This window comes from Stegostoma tigrinum, chromosome 34 (assembly GCF_030684315.1).
Source record: "Stegostoma tigrinum isolate sSteTig4 chromosome 34, sSteTig4.hap1, whole genome shotgun sequence".
NCBI lineage: Eukaryota > Metazoa > Chordata > Chondrichthyes > Orectolobiformes > Stegostomatidae > Stegostoma > Stegostoma tigrinum.
The window spans coordinates 21,690,463-21,705,473 of record NC_081387.1 but is presented as its reverse complement, the minus strand read 5'-3'; the positions used below and the strand labels follow the sequence as shown (position 1 = coordinate 21,705,473).

At 42.1% G+C, this 15,011-nt stretch overlaps 1 protein-coding gene across 2 annotated transcripts in view; it reads right to left on the bottom strand.

Moving 5' to 3' along the window:
- atf6b (activating transcription factor 6 beta) overlaps positions 1–15,011 on the bottom strand; it is a 105,567-nt gene that overhangs the window by 20,969 nt on the left and 69,587 nt on the right. For both annotated transcript variants that reach the window (XM_059639376.1, XM_059639377.1), the window contains exons 11-12: positions 1,532–1,642; positions 1,005–1,104 (exon numbers count right to left, since the gene is read on the bottom strand). In XM_059639376.1, the coding sequence (XP_059495359.1) occupies positions 1,005–1,104; positions 1,532–1,642 (211 nt within the window). The remainder of the gene's footprint in view (positions 1–1,004; positions 1,105–1,531; positions 1,643–15,011) is intronic.

Here is a 15,011-nt window from a genome sequence, read left to right as displayed (position 1 = left end):
AAGGTAATTAACTGACTAAAAAGGCCCTTGGTTACCCAGAGAATGAAACAGGATGATCAACATTTGCAAATTATTTCTTCGTTGACATCTTCCTTCTCTTCCAGATAATGCTGCACAGCAGTTTGAATAAATTAGAAAAATTGACATGCATTATAGTCGCCAGACTTTATGGTGTTAGGCAGCAGTGCATGCTCAATGATTTCAGAACATTCCCAGTAAAGTAATCCTGGCTGCATTCAACTGTCCCAATTATCAATCATCAGTTAGTACTCTGGATTATGATGGATCTCAGAAAAGTGACAACCTCACACAAACAACGTCAAGGAAATGTCAATTTGGCAGACAGTGTCTACAAAACACTGACACCACAAACTACAAGACACAAGGGCACATCCTGAATTATTTGTATTTTAAAAGTAGCACCTTTAACATAAAATGCGCATAGAAGCATTATCGGTCATTACCTGGGACCAAACCACACAAGGATCCATGAGGATTAGATGAGCGAAGTTTAGTTAAAGTTGAAGAGGTCAGAAAGGTACAGGTGTTTAAGGAGGAATATTTTGGGTCTCATCAAGTAAAGGCAGCCACTGAAAGCAAACTGATGATAAGCAAATGACCAGAATTAACTGAGCACATAGACCGCAAAGAGTTGTGGAACTGGAGGAGATTACAGAGAGGGTGAACTAGTGGAGAGATTCAAAAATAAAAAAAAATGGGAAATGAAGCACAAATCTATCAGCATGAAAAACAGATCAAAGCTGAGACTCTCCAAGTCTTAAAAGAAGCAAGGATGAGATCAGGTAACAACTGTTAGTCCTCAAGGATTCCACATGTCTCCGCTCCAGCAGAGACTGCTGAGTGTATAGTAATTTCGTGAAGCAATAACCTCTGCCAACTTCTTTGTTGAAGGAACATGTACACATGGGTAAATAGCAGGACCAGTCACATTTATTTTCACCTCGTAGAGACATGTTTTCAGCACTTGGGCAATCTCCACTTACCATGCCTTGTTTAAATTTCTTTTGACGCTTTGGTTTTTCGTTGGACTTTGTCCTTTCAATTTGATGTCGGTGTACCCAGCCACGCAATTCATCGGCAAGTCTGAATTAGAGAGGGACATTGAAAACAAAACTCCTAATATAACCACCAGCCATTTCACTCACTCTCTCTCTCACACACACACACACACACACACACACACACACACACACACACACACACACACACACACACACACACACACACACACACACACACACACACAAAACTGGTTTTCTCAACAGGCTAAGTGAGTTGACATTGGTTGGTTATGGAAAACCTTTGCTTCCGTGCAACTTCTAACCAATGGTGGGAGGAAGAGTTAAAAAGGATTCTCCAGTAACTTAGGTGGCACCTGAGGGATAGGATTGAAATTTCTCATTTTAGCCGTCATCCTCCTCCTTCCTACCCCAGCCCACACAACACTCTCCCATACACACACAACCCCGCTCAATCCTACCCCAACCAGCCCCCATGAGCTGAAACATACCTGAGCGATTCGGTTTTATTGAACTGGCGGCAATCCGAGGAAGGGAAGAGGATCCGATCAATGTCATGAAGCACCAAGTCTTTTACGTCAGAGTAAGCCATGGTGATGTTGCTGAAAAAAGTAAGGGTCAAATTGAAATTGCGGGAGCTCAGAAAAGCATAGCCTCAACCTGCATAAGTTTAGACTGCAGTGCAATGGATTAAACAGGAATTGGACTATCACCACTGAGCAACAGCACTTTGAATGCAAACTTACAAACCCACTTTAAAAGCCACATTGGAGGGACTGGTCCCATCAGTTAATATGTGATCACACACTTCTATCAAACAGCAGTGAGCTTAGTGAAATCATTGCACTTCTGGGGGTCATTTGACCCCTTGGACCTCAATTAAGGGAGTTACACACAGGTTTCACCAACTCAAAACTTCCTGTAAGACCACAAGGTATAGGAGCAGAATTCAGTCATTTGGCCCATCAAGGCTGCTCCACCATTTGACCATAGCTGATTTGTCTCTCAACCCCATTTTCCTGCCCTCGCGCCGTAACGCTTGATCCACTAACAAATCAAGAACCTATCTGAAACAGCCTCAATATCATGGCTTCCACAGCACTCTGTGGCAGTGAGTTCCACAGAATCACCACTTGGGATGAAAAAAATTTCTCCTCACCTCAGTTCTGAAGGGCCAACCCATCACTTGGGTCCTAGCCTTTCCTATTTGTGGAAACATTCTCCATGTCCACACTACCCAGGATCTATCTGTATTCAGTAAGCCGCAATCAGATCCTCCTCATTCTTCTAAATGTACAATCCAAGTCCTCAACTGCACCTCGTATGACAAGCCTTTCACCCCCCGGTTCATTCCTGTAAATCTCTTGTGTAACACCAGCACATCTTTCCAAACAACACAGGGCACAAAACTACTCAATATTTCAAATGGGGTTTGACAAGTGCCTTATAAAGCAGCAGCAATACATCCTTTCTCTTGTATTCTAGCCCTTAAAATTAATGTGAACATTACATTAGCCTTCCTAACTGCCAACTGAATCTGCATGTTAACCTTAAGAGGAACTGAACTAAGACTGTGTGCTTCAGACTTACAAAGCCTTTCCCATTTTAGAAAACAGTCTACACTTCTAATCTTCAAATCAAAGTGCATAACCTCACACTTCTCCACCTTGTCTTCCAAGACTGCCGCTTCTTTGCCCACTCTCCATCTGTCTGAGTTGGTCTGCAGCTTCCATGCTTCCTCACAGCGCCAGGGACCCACCCTCTGGCAACTGTCTGTGTGGGTTTCCTCCGGGTGATCCAGTTTGCTCCCAGAATCCAAAGACATGCAGGCTAGGTGGATTGGCCGTGCTAAATTGCCTGTAGTGTTCAGGGACGTGGAGAGTAGGGGTGAGGTCCGGGTAGGAGGCTGTGTGTGTTGGTGCGGACTTGCTGGGCCGAAGGGCCTGTTTCCACACTGTAGGGACTCTGATTCCTCAACATGACCTGGCTCTCCAGCCAACTTTTTGACATGTGCAAACTTTGCAATAATGCCCTCAGTTCCTTTATTTAGATCATTGACATGAACAGTTGTGGTACCAACACTGGTCTCTGCAGCACTCCTCTAGTTTATCCTGACAAAGACCCTTTTATTCCTTCTTTCTGCCTCTGCCAGCCAGCCAGTCCTCTAACCATGCCTGTAGCTTGCCCCAAAGATTTTGAGTAGATTTGTTAGGCATGTCCTCCCCTTGAAGAAGCCATACTGACTCCACCCTATTTTACTATACATTTCCTTATTCTACTATCTTGCCCTTAATAATGAACTCTAACAACTTACCAACACAAGGTCAGGTTAAACACCCTACAATTTCCTGTGTACTACCTCCCTCCCTTCTTAAAATAGAAGTATAACATTAGCTGCTTTCTAGTCCTTTGGAATCCTCGTGGACTCCAGTGACTCCTGAAAGAGCATTACCAATGCCTCCGTAATCTCCACAGCTACCTCGTACAGCACCCTTGAGCGTAGTCCATGTGGTACAGATGATTTATCCACCTTCAGACCTTTCAGGTACTCCGGCACCTTTAGTGATAGTCACTGCACTCACCTCTGCCCCCAACTCCAAGTTCTGCAATGCTACAAGTGGCTTCCACTATGAAAACTAATTACAATTCGTTCCTCTGCCATTTCTTTGTTCCAATTATTACTTCTCTGGCCTCATTTTTCAGTAGTCCAATATCCACTCTTGACTTCTACATACCTTATAAAAACCTCTTCCAATCTTCTCTTATATTAAGAGTTAACTTTTGCTCATATTTCATTTTCTCCCTCTTTATTGCTTTTTTAGTTATTTCCTGCTGGCTTTTAAAGCGTTCCCACTAATCATCATTACATTGTGTGCTTTTTTTGCTTTTATGCTGTCCCTGGCTTCCCTTGTCAACCATGGTTGCCTAGCCTCCCCCCTACTATGTTTCTTCTTCCTTGGGACGAATTTTTGCTGTGCCACCTAAATTACTGCCAGAAAATTTTCCATTGCTGTTCCATTGTTTTTCCTGCTACATTCCTGTACCAATCAACTCTGGTCAACTCTCCCCTCACGTCTTTCCCAAACCACTTCATGGGCAATTCAGCATTTTTAAAATGTAGTTACTGTTGTAAGCACAACATCTGCTTGCAAAAGAGTAATCCAGTTGTGACTAGATCTGTTTTCAAAATGTTAATTAAGCAACCACATTGGCCGCCACACCATTGTAACTCCCTTACTCTTCTGCAAAATAGAGGCATATGATTTCATTCTGTCCACCTGAGAGGGTAGATGAGACATCTCATTCAAGATATGGTATCTCTGACAATGCAGCACAGTCTCAAGACTGCACTGGAACATCAGTCCAGGAGCAGGCCTTTTTTAAACGTTCAATCAGTTTCAGGTTTTCCCCACAGCCCAGCTTTCTCTAGATTCTTACTCATTTCTTTTATACAGAGAGCATTGAACCTATTTGTGCCACAATTTCAGACAGTCTGTTCCATCTCACATTAACTCATCAAGAAGGAAAGATATCTCATCTCCAAATCCTCTCCACCTGCCATTTGTATCAAATATTTTAAATATATCCCATACAGTTCTTCATCAGATTTGCCAATGGAAATCACAGAATCGCTACAGTGTGGAAGCAGGCCATTTGGCTCATCAGGTCCATACCAAACTTCCAAAGAGAATCCCATGCAGACTACTCCCCTACCCTACTCCTGTAACCCTGCATTTCCCACGTTAATCCACGTAGCCTCCACATCCCTGGACACTATGGGCATTTTGCACAGCCAATCCACCCTGACCTGCGCATCTTTGAATTAAGTTTCTCATTCTTTACCCTATCAAAACCTCTCAAAACTTTGAACTGCCTGATTAAGTTTCCCTTGACTGAGGAGAGATATTATACCTTAGTGATTTCAAAAACCGTATAGGGGAGGTATGGAGAGGGCTGGGCTTGTTTCAGGAAAGCACACAGAAAGGTTCAGTGCACAAATTACAGTTTCAATGTTGCATTGACCATCTTGATGTTGCCATTGTGATTTCAGGAGAAAGAGAAGAACGACATTAAAGTCGTATTTGCATTTGTCGTAAGCGTGGATAAACAGTCAGCCAGTATACAATTACAGATGTCATCGTCCAAACGATATTTTAAGCTCAGGAATAAAATGGCTATTTATGACTAAGGAGGCATGGTTAGCAAGTTTGCAGATGACACCAAAATCAGAAGTGTAGTGGCCAGCAAAGAAGGTTACCTCAGAGTACAACAGGATCTTGATCAGATGGGCCGTGGAGCGGCAGATTGAGTTTAATTTAGAAAAATATGAGGTGCTGCATTTTGCGAAGGCAAATTACGGCAGGACTAATGCATTCAATGGTAAACTCCTGGGGATTATTGCTGAACAAACAGACCTTGGGGTGCAGGTTCATAGTTCCTTGAAAGTGGAGTAGCAGGTGGATAGAACAGTGAAGAAGGCATTCGACATGCTTGCCTTTATTGGTCAGCACACTGATTACAGGAATTGGGAAGTCATGTTGCAGCTGAACAGGACATTGATTAGGCCACGTTTGGAATATTGCATGCAATTCTGGTCTCTCTTCTACAGGAAGGACGTTGTGAAACATGAAAGGCTTCAAACAAGATTTACAAGGATTTTGCCAGGGTTGAAACTATAGGGAGAGGCTGAATAGGTTGGGGCTAATTTCCCTACAGCATCAGAGGCTGAGGGGTGACATTATAGCAGTCTATAAAATCATGAGGGGCATGTATAGGCTAAATAGACAAGGGCTTTTCTCTGGCGTGGTGAAATCCAAAACTAAACGGCAAAGGTTTAAGGTGAGAGGGGAAAGATTTAAAATGGACCCAACGGGCAACATTTTCGCAGAGGGTGGACCATGTATGGAATGAGCTGCCAGAGGAAGTGGTGGAGGCTGGTACAATTACAACATTTAAAAAGGTCTCTGGATCAGTCTGTGAATGTGAAGGTTTGGGAGGGTTATGGGCCAAATGAGGCTCGATTAATTTAAGATGTGTGGTCAACATGGACAAGTTGGACCAAAGAGTCTGCTTCCATGCTGTACATCTCTATGACTCCATAAAGGTTGGTAGCTCCATTAGAGAGAGAAACAGGACAGATGCTCCCGTTCCTCTCCCCAAGGGTAATCAATTCCAGAATGCCGCACATTCTGGAATTGAGTCAAGTGGGGAATAGTTCATGCTCATTAATGAGCAGTGCCAGACTTTTCAGCAGTGCATTTTTGCATTTCTGAAAAAGAGTGACATGTTGGTACTCATCAGCATAAATGCAAGAATACCAATTACAAACAGAACAACTTCTGCTATAAAAACTGGGTGCTGACTGGGTGGCCAAGTTAAACAGAAGTTTTGGGGTAACTGCTTCACCCAATTTGTTTCCTACAGAATAATGGCAACAATATATCAAAAATACTGCGTTGGGTGGCAGCCACTGAGACATCTGGTAGTTATGAAAAGAGCTACATAAATGTAAGTCTTTTCAATTCTATGGGGGCTTGGGGAATATGGGGTATCAACTTTAACCTCTTTCTCTGCTCATCAATCTTCTGAAATCAAATGGAGTCTTCAGTTTATACCCTGCTCAGTATTACTCTATTGGCTTGTATGGGAAGATAGATTCGGTGCATATATAACGTGCTGCTCCTCAATTACACAGGAATGAGCAAATTATGTGGAGTACATGCTTATACATCTCCAGCAATACAAACAAAAGCTGAAAAAAACCACAAGCTTTCTGTCGAATGTAATTTCCACTGTAATAAAAATGTACTTTAATGAACATTGTTTGGAAATAGGAGGTTAAGTTAAGAGACTTGGGAGTCTAGGTTCTGCACATACAGCCCTCCTTTCATTACTTGCATCTTTACAATAAAAGAAATCTTGCTCTGAGGACAGTTTTTTTTGTCAACCATTGGGGAAGTAAGTGAAGTGTGCAAAACTCTAATCTGAGAAGGCTTCAGAGTCTCCAAAGGAGTAAGAAATAACTGGTAAAGGAGCAGAGTAAGGAAGGCCTCTCTGTGTTCCACCTGCTTGCATCCAGAGCTGCCATTGTAGTACAGATGACGCAGAGACAGTGAACAGTGCAGAGCGACCAATATAATCAGCCTGCTGAGTGCCCTCAAACCCGTAGCAGTAACCACAAATTCCAGACACGTTAGCTCACTGGGTGGCTGAATCTTTCTAAATAGGTTTACTCCATTGGGCAGAAGGAAATGTTTTTGTATGAACAGCTGACTCTACTTTGAATACACGCACAGCCTAGACAATAGGCACGATTTCCATAACAACTGTGAATCACACTAAATAGCATTCACAGTGAACCAGATAGGGATCTTTGGGCCACACAAATATGGATCTTAATGCCTCAGGAATTTACTTGCTTTGGAAATTTAATGGGGCAATGCTCCTGCAAGTAAAATTGGCAACAATCTTACACTGGACAAACTGAAATCAAAATTGCCACCAAGTTCTAATATCTAATATCTGCCCTCAGTGAGGAACTGAAGGAGACCATTCAGCTGGTTCAATCTGTTCCACCATTACAGTGAGCATGGCTGATTTGTGAACATACCTCACCTGCTCGTTTAGGTCCATGCTATAACTCGCGGAAAGAAAATTTACTGTCTTCAGATTTAAAATGACCAAGTATGTGAGCATCTAGTATTTTTTTGCAGGGGGAAGAAAGTTCTATAGATCTACAATGCTTTTAACTGTTGAAAAATTTCCTAACTTACTTCCTGAATGACCTGGGTCTGATGTGTAAACTGTACATCCTTCTATCTCAACATCCCCCACAGGAGCAATTTTCTGTGCACACTAACGCATTTCTTTCCAAATCATCAAAAGCAGAATCATATTGTCCCTCAATCAATAGCGCAGGGTATGCAACTCTGGATAATGTCATCCTGCCTCCTAATTGATAACTTATAACGCTAAGTGTGGTTTAGTACATCAAAAAACAATGTTTAGTAGCTGCAATTCAGGTGACAGTAGTGGTCTCTGAACACTGAGGATATAGTCTATGTGCATCCTCTATAATAGGTGGATGTGGAAACATGACCACATCATTGCATGGAGTCAAGGAAATATGAATGAGGGAGTATGAGGAGGAAATATATTTTCCATGATCACAAATGTTTAATAATTTTTTATATTCATTCATGGGATGTAGGTGATGCTGGATGGGCTGGCATTCAATGCCCAAAGATTTATCTAGTTTGGCAAGACTGATGTATGAACAAAGACTGGATCGATTAAGATTATATTCATTAGGGTTTAGAAGAACAAAGGAGTCGCTGAAAAAAAACTATAAAATTTGTACAGGACTAGGAAGAGAATAAATGCAGGAGGACATTCCCAAGACTTGGTAGCCCAGAACCAGGAATCACAGCCTAAGGATACTCGGTAGGCCATTTAGCACCAAGGAGATATTTTTCCACCCAGAGTGGTGAACCTGTCAAATTGGGCACCACAGAAAGCAGCTGAATGTCTTCAAGCAGCAGTTAGGTAAAGTTCTTGGGGTGAAAGGGACCAAAGAACATGGAAGAAAGCAGTTACAGGGTACTGAGTTGAATGATCAGCTGTGACAATATTGATTGGTGCAGCAGGCTCAAAATTGCAATTAGTCCATTCCTGCTTCCACTTTCTAAGCTTTTTTTCTCATAATCATTTGGCAATCATTAACATTGCTGAACAAAGACATTTTAGAATCACAGAATCCCTACTGTGTGGAAGCAGGCCATTCAGTCCGTGGGAAAATACTTGGCAAATGAAATATAATGTGAATAAGTGTGAGGTTATCCACTTTGGTCAGAAAAACAGGAAGGCAGATTATCTGAATGGTGGCACTTTAGAAAAAGCTTAGGTGCAATGAGATCTAAGTGTCATGGTGGAACAGTCACTGAAGGCTGGCATGCAGTTGCAGCAAGCAAGTGAGGAAAGCTAATGGCATGGTCTCCTTCATGGGAGATGATTTGAGTTTTGGAGTAAGGATATCTTGCTGCAGTTGTAGAGGGCCTTGGTGAGGCCACACCCTCAAGTATTGTATGCAGTTTTGTTCTCCTAATCTGACAAAGGACATTCTTGCTACTGACAGAGTCCAGTGAAAGCTCACCAGACTGATCCCTGGGTTGGCAGGACTGGCATGAGGAAAGACTGGGTCGACTGGGCTTATACCAGCTGGAATTCAGAAGAATGAGGGGCATCTCATAGAAACACACAAAATCCTGATGGGAACTGGACAGGATAGAGCTGGGAAGAATGTTCCTGATGTTGGGGGAAGTCCAGAACAAGGGATCACAGTCTAAGAATAAGGAGTAAGCCATTCAGGGCGGACGAAGAAGAATTTCTTCACTCAGAGTTGTGAACCTGTGGAATTCTCTACCAAGAGAAACTATTGGGACCAGTTCATCAGATATATTTAAGAGAGAACTGGATGTGGCCCTTACAACTAAAAAGATCAAGGAGTATGGGGAGGGGACGGGAATGGGATACCGAGATTGCATGGTTAGCCATGATTGCACCCTGAATGGTGATGCAGGCTCAAAAGGGCCAGGTGGCTTAGTCCTGCACCTATTTCCTATGTTTCATTGAGTCCACACCAACCCTTCAACAGCATCCTGATGAAAGTACTGGGAAAGCAATAGTTAGAAGTTTTGCTGAAATAATGATATGCCATAAATTTTAGAATGTGTGCCTGTGTTTGTAACAAGCTGAAGGTGCAGCTGATCTTCCCACGGCTGGGGCTGCTTCCTCTATTCAAGGAGAATTGTTAACTGCACTGCTTATGATGCATGTGAACGGTATGGGATGTGATAACATTTAGTCACGTCGGGTAGAGAAATATGTATGTTAATCACACACGAGGGCTATAAAATGTACTGCTTTAATGCTGTACACACACAGAAGTCCGATGAGAGTCCACCAAGTGAGAGCTTGACTGTTACTCTGGTGCTGACTCTGGACCTCACACCAGCTAAGCTAAAATAAAGAAGGTAATGAAACTTTTGTGGGGTCCAGAAGTTTTTCAGTCAACAGTCTCACCCAGACCCACATCTCCCTATCCTGATGGCAGCACTATCTGGATTGCTGCAGCACAGTAGCACTGTGAAACAGCTAGCTTTACTTGTTGCTCCAAGTTCTGGGTACATTATCTATGTAAGTTCACAAAACTGTGGAATGTCTAGATTGCCATGATATGGTGCTGCAACAAAAATATCTCTGGTTTTCTTGAGCAATACGTCAGTAAATAGGCTAGCAAATATCAAATGAGCACCCAGACTGTTGCTGTCAAAATGTAGGTCTTGTCCGGTCTTCACTAAGTGAAAGATTTCTTCATTGGAATTTTCCATCAATAGCAATTGTAGCAATTCACCAAACCGTGTGGCCAACTTATGTTAAGCAGAACTTGCCAATAATCAGACAGGATGCAAAATGATGTTACCTTCGTACGACTCAGGCAGCCCACACATACGTGGACAGTATGTTGTGAACATGAGCCCTATCATCTATATCACCCAGTAGTCTGCTCTTCTTACGCATGTCTGACAAGCTCTTTTTTAAGCTTGCTTAACCAGAACATTCAAAACCTAAGATAACAAGGTGTAGAGCTGGATGAACACAGCAGGCCAAGCAGCAAAGGAGCATCTGAGATTAGATATGATTCTCCAACTGGACAATATATGGTGCGTGCATGTGTGTATAAGTGCTTACTAAAATCACTCCTGAACAGCCTGGCTCTACTTTTGACTCTGTGCCTCCTAGTTTCAGAATCCCCAGCTGGTGGAAATAGTTTCTCTCTGTCTATGCTGTTTTTCCTGTTAATATTATTAAAGGCTTTAACCAATAAGACCCATCACCTTCTAAACTCTACAGAAAACAGGCCTAATTTATATAATCTCTCTTTATAATTTAACCCCTGAAGACTAGATATCATTCTTGAAAATCTAAGTTGTACTCCATCCAAGGCTAATATATCCTTCCCAAGGTGTGGTGCCCAATCCTGCTCACAACACTCCAAGTGGGGTCTAACAACAGTTTTGTACAACTGCAACATAACTTCTGTGTCCTTATCCTTCAGTCTCTGGATACAATGGATGAATAAAAACTGAGGTTCTAACAAAAATAAAAAAGCATCATATCAGATAGAGGTAACTCGCATAAGTGATGGCCTAGTGGTATTATCGCTAGACTATTAATCCAGATACCCAGGTAATGTTCTGGGGCATGCCTTTGAATCCCACAATAGCAGATGGTGGAATTTGAATTCAATAATAATTTGGAATTAAGAGTCTAATGATGACCATGAAACCATTGCCGATTAACAGGAGAAACTAATTTGGTTCACTAATCACCTTTAGGAAAGGAAATCTGCTATCCTTCCCTGGTTTGGCCTACATGTGACTCTAGATCCTCCCTGGTTTGGCCTACATGTGACTCTAGATCCATAGCAATGTGGTTGACTCTGAACTGCCCCATAAAGGATGGGCAATAAATGCTGGTCCAGCCAATGATGCCCACATCCCCTGAATTGAATGTAAAGACATTCTGGGTTCAAATGAATCTCTTAAAGAAGATAAAGAGAGTGTAGGGGCATTCTTCAGAGGGAAATCAGGAAGACAAGGAGGGGATGTGAGACAACCTTGGCAGATAAGATTAAGGATAATCCAGAGACTTCTACATTAAGAACAAGAGGGCAACTAGAGAGAGAGAGAGTGGGGCCCCTTAAAGATCTGAGGTCGCCTTTGAATCTCAGGAGATGGGAGATATATTAAATGAATATTTCACATCAGTCTTTACTGGGGAGAAAGAAATAGAGGCTAGGGAACTCAGAAATATTGATGAGTGATAATGGGAACTGCAGATGCTGAAGAATCCAAGATAACAAAGTGTGAAGCTGGATGACAACAGCAGGCCAAGCAGCATCTCAGGAGCACAAAAGCTGACATTTTGGGCCTAGACCCTTCATCAGAGAGTCTAGGCCCGAAACGTCAGCTTTTGTGCTCCTGAGATGCTGCTTGGCCTGCTGTGTTCATCTAGCTTCACACTTTGTTATCTCAGAAATATTGATGTTTTGTGAACAGTTCAAATGACAACACAGAAAATGTCGGAGGTCTTAGAAAATTAAAAAGGTAGATAAATCTCTGGAACGTGATCAAGAATATCCCACAACATCGAGTTAAGTTAGAGGCAGAGCCTTTATCCGAAATAGTTGTATCATCTATAACCATGGGTGAAGTGCCAGATGACTGGAGGGTGGCTAATGTTGTAACTTTGTTTAAGAAAGGCTATAAAAGGAGAAGCCTGGGAACTATCGACCTGAGAGTCTGACTTCAGTGGTGGATATGCTGTTGAAGTGATTCTGAAAGACAGAATTTATATACATTGGACAAGCAAGGTATGAAGGACAGTCAGCATGGTTTTCTGTGCAGGAAATCATCTCACAAATTTAATTGACTTTTTGAAGAAGTAACCAAAAAGAAGATTGAGGGCTGAGCCGTATATGTTTACTTGGAAATTAGTAAAGCCTTTGACAAAGTTTCGCATGTAAACTAATTAGTCAGCCTTGATCACAAGATTCAGGGTGACTTTGCTAATTAGATACAAAATTGGCTTAATATCAGGAGACAGACTGGTGGAGGGGTGTTTTTCAGACTGGAAGCCTATGATTAGCAGTGTTCCACATGGATCAGTATGGAGTCCACTTTTGTTGGTCATTTATATAAATGTTTCAGTTAAGAAAAAAAGGAGGTATACTTTGTAAGTTTGCAGATGACACCAAAACTGGTGGGATATTGGATAATGAAGGTTTTTAGAAAAAGAGATCTTGATCAAATGGGTCAATGGGCTGAGGAGTGGCAGATGGAGTTGAAGTTGAATAAATTCGAGGTATTGCAATTTAGTAAAACAAACAAAGGCAGTACTTCTACAATGAGTAACTGAGAGACCTGAGGGGGTCAGGTGTGTAATTCTTTGAAATTTGCATCACATGCAGGCAGGGTGGTTAAGGTGGTGTTTAGCACACTTGCTTTCACTGCTCAGACCTCTGAGAATAGAAGTCAGGACATCATGTTGAGGTTGCACAAGATGTTGGTGAGGCCTCTTCTGGAGTATTGGGTCCAAATTACCTAATTACACTGTTTATAGGAAGGATATCATTAAGCTAGAAAAGGTTTTGAAGAGATTTACTAGAATGTTGCAAGGAATGGAGGGTTTGAGTTGTAAGGAGAGGTTGGATAAGTGGGATCTTTCTTCCCTGGAGCGTCAGAGATTGAGGGTTCTCCTTTTAGAGGTTTATAAAATTATGAGAAGACTGGAGAAGGTGAATGGCAGATGCCTTTTCTCCAGGGTAGGGAATTCAAGACAAGAGAGCCTATTTTTACAGTGAGAGGATCAAGATTTAAAGGACATGAGGGGCAACTTTTTTTTTTAGAAACGCAGAGATTGGTTTGTGTGCGATAGTGGTGGATGCAGGTTTCAACATTTAAAAAGACATTTGGATAAGGACATGAATAGGAAAGGTTTGGAGGGACGTGGGTTAAGCACAGGAGTTGGGACTAGTTTAGTTTGGGATTAAGACTGAGAATGGACAGGTCGGACCGAAGGGCGTATTTTCATTCTGTGTGACTCTATGACTCTAAAAGACCAGCTGCCCATTAGCTTTAGAACATAGAACATAAAAAAGTACAGCACAGTACAGGCCCTTCGGCCCACGATGTTGTGCCGTGGAATAATCCTAATCCAAAACTAAAGTAACCTAACCTACATTCCCCTCAATTCACTGTGACATGTGCATATCCAGCAGTCGCTTAAATGTCACTAATGACTCTGCTTCCACGACTACCACTGGTAAACTATTCCATGCGCTCACAACTCTCTGGGTGAAGAACCTCCCTCTGACGTCTCCTCTCTACCTTCCTCCTAGCACCTTAAAACTATGACCCCTCGTGGCAGTCAATCCTGTCCTGGGGAAAAGTCTCTGGCCATCGACTCTACCAATGCCTCTCATTACCTTTCTTGATTAAAATACCACAATCACTTGTAGTAAAGATCTACGCACCTGAACCCCCAAGTTTCTTTGCACATCCACTGCATTTAACTTCATACCATCTGGAAAAGTACCTTGATCTATCCTTTCTCAATCCAAAATGGATAATGTTACACTTAGCTCCAGTGAACTCCATCTGCCTATTCACTTAGCATAAAATTACTAAGAGATATTGATAGGCTATCACCTACAATTAAAATGTAAGTTTATATACCATGCATCTAACACTGACTGTTATAAAACCCCTTCAAGTTCATAAATGCCCTTTTGGAAAGAAAATCTGCCATCTATAACTGCTCTAGCCTACATTTGACTCCAGAACCAGTTGACTGTGAACTGCCCTCTGAAAAGGTCAACTTGTCACTCTGCTGTACCAAACTGCTTCAGAGATGTTCAACTGGAGGTTCACCATCACCTTTGAGGGCAAGTGAGGATGGGCCACAAATACTGGTCTGGCCAGTGATATCTATGGCTCATGAAAAGATAATTTATAGCGAGCAATGCTGCGCAGTGACATATTCCAATTAACGTTAACGGTGAGGACATTCCACAGGGGTTTGGTCCTCTCTTTTTGCAAATGGCTGGTAGCAAGAGTGAATATAATAGATACAAGGATCCAATGTATCATGTGAGACTGATAGTTGCTCCTTCCTCAAAATGAGCAAACATGGTATTTTAAATGAAGATGTTCTCCCTTTGATTACATCACTCTGCTTGGTTTCTTTGAAGCCAACGTGATAATGAGATTTTGTCACATTAGACATCAGTTGCTCCTTCTTCATATGTAGGGCAGCCGGTTAATGTGCAGCCCTTTCAGCTGTCAATCAAAATCGGTTCAGAATGGAGGAAGTAAAGTCTTTCTCCACCAATTCTCCAATCTTCTGGCT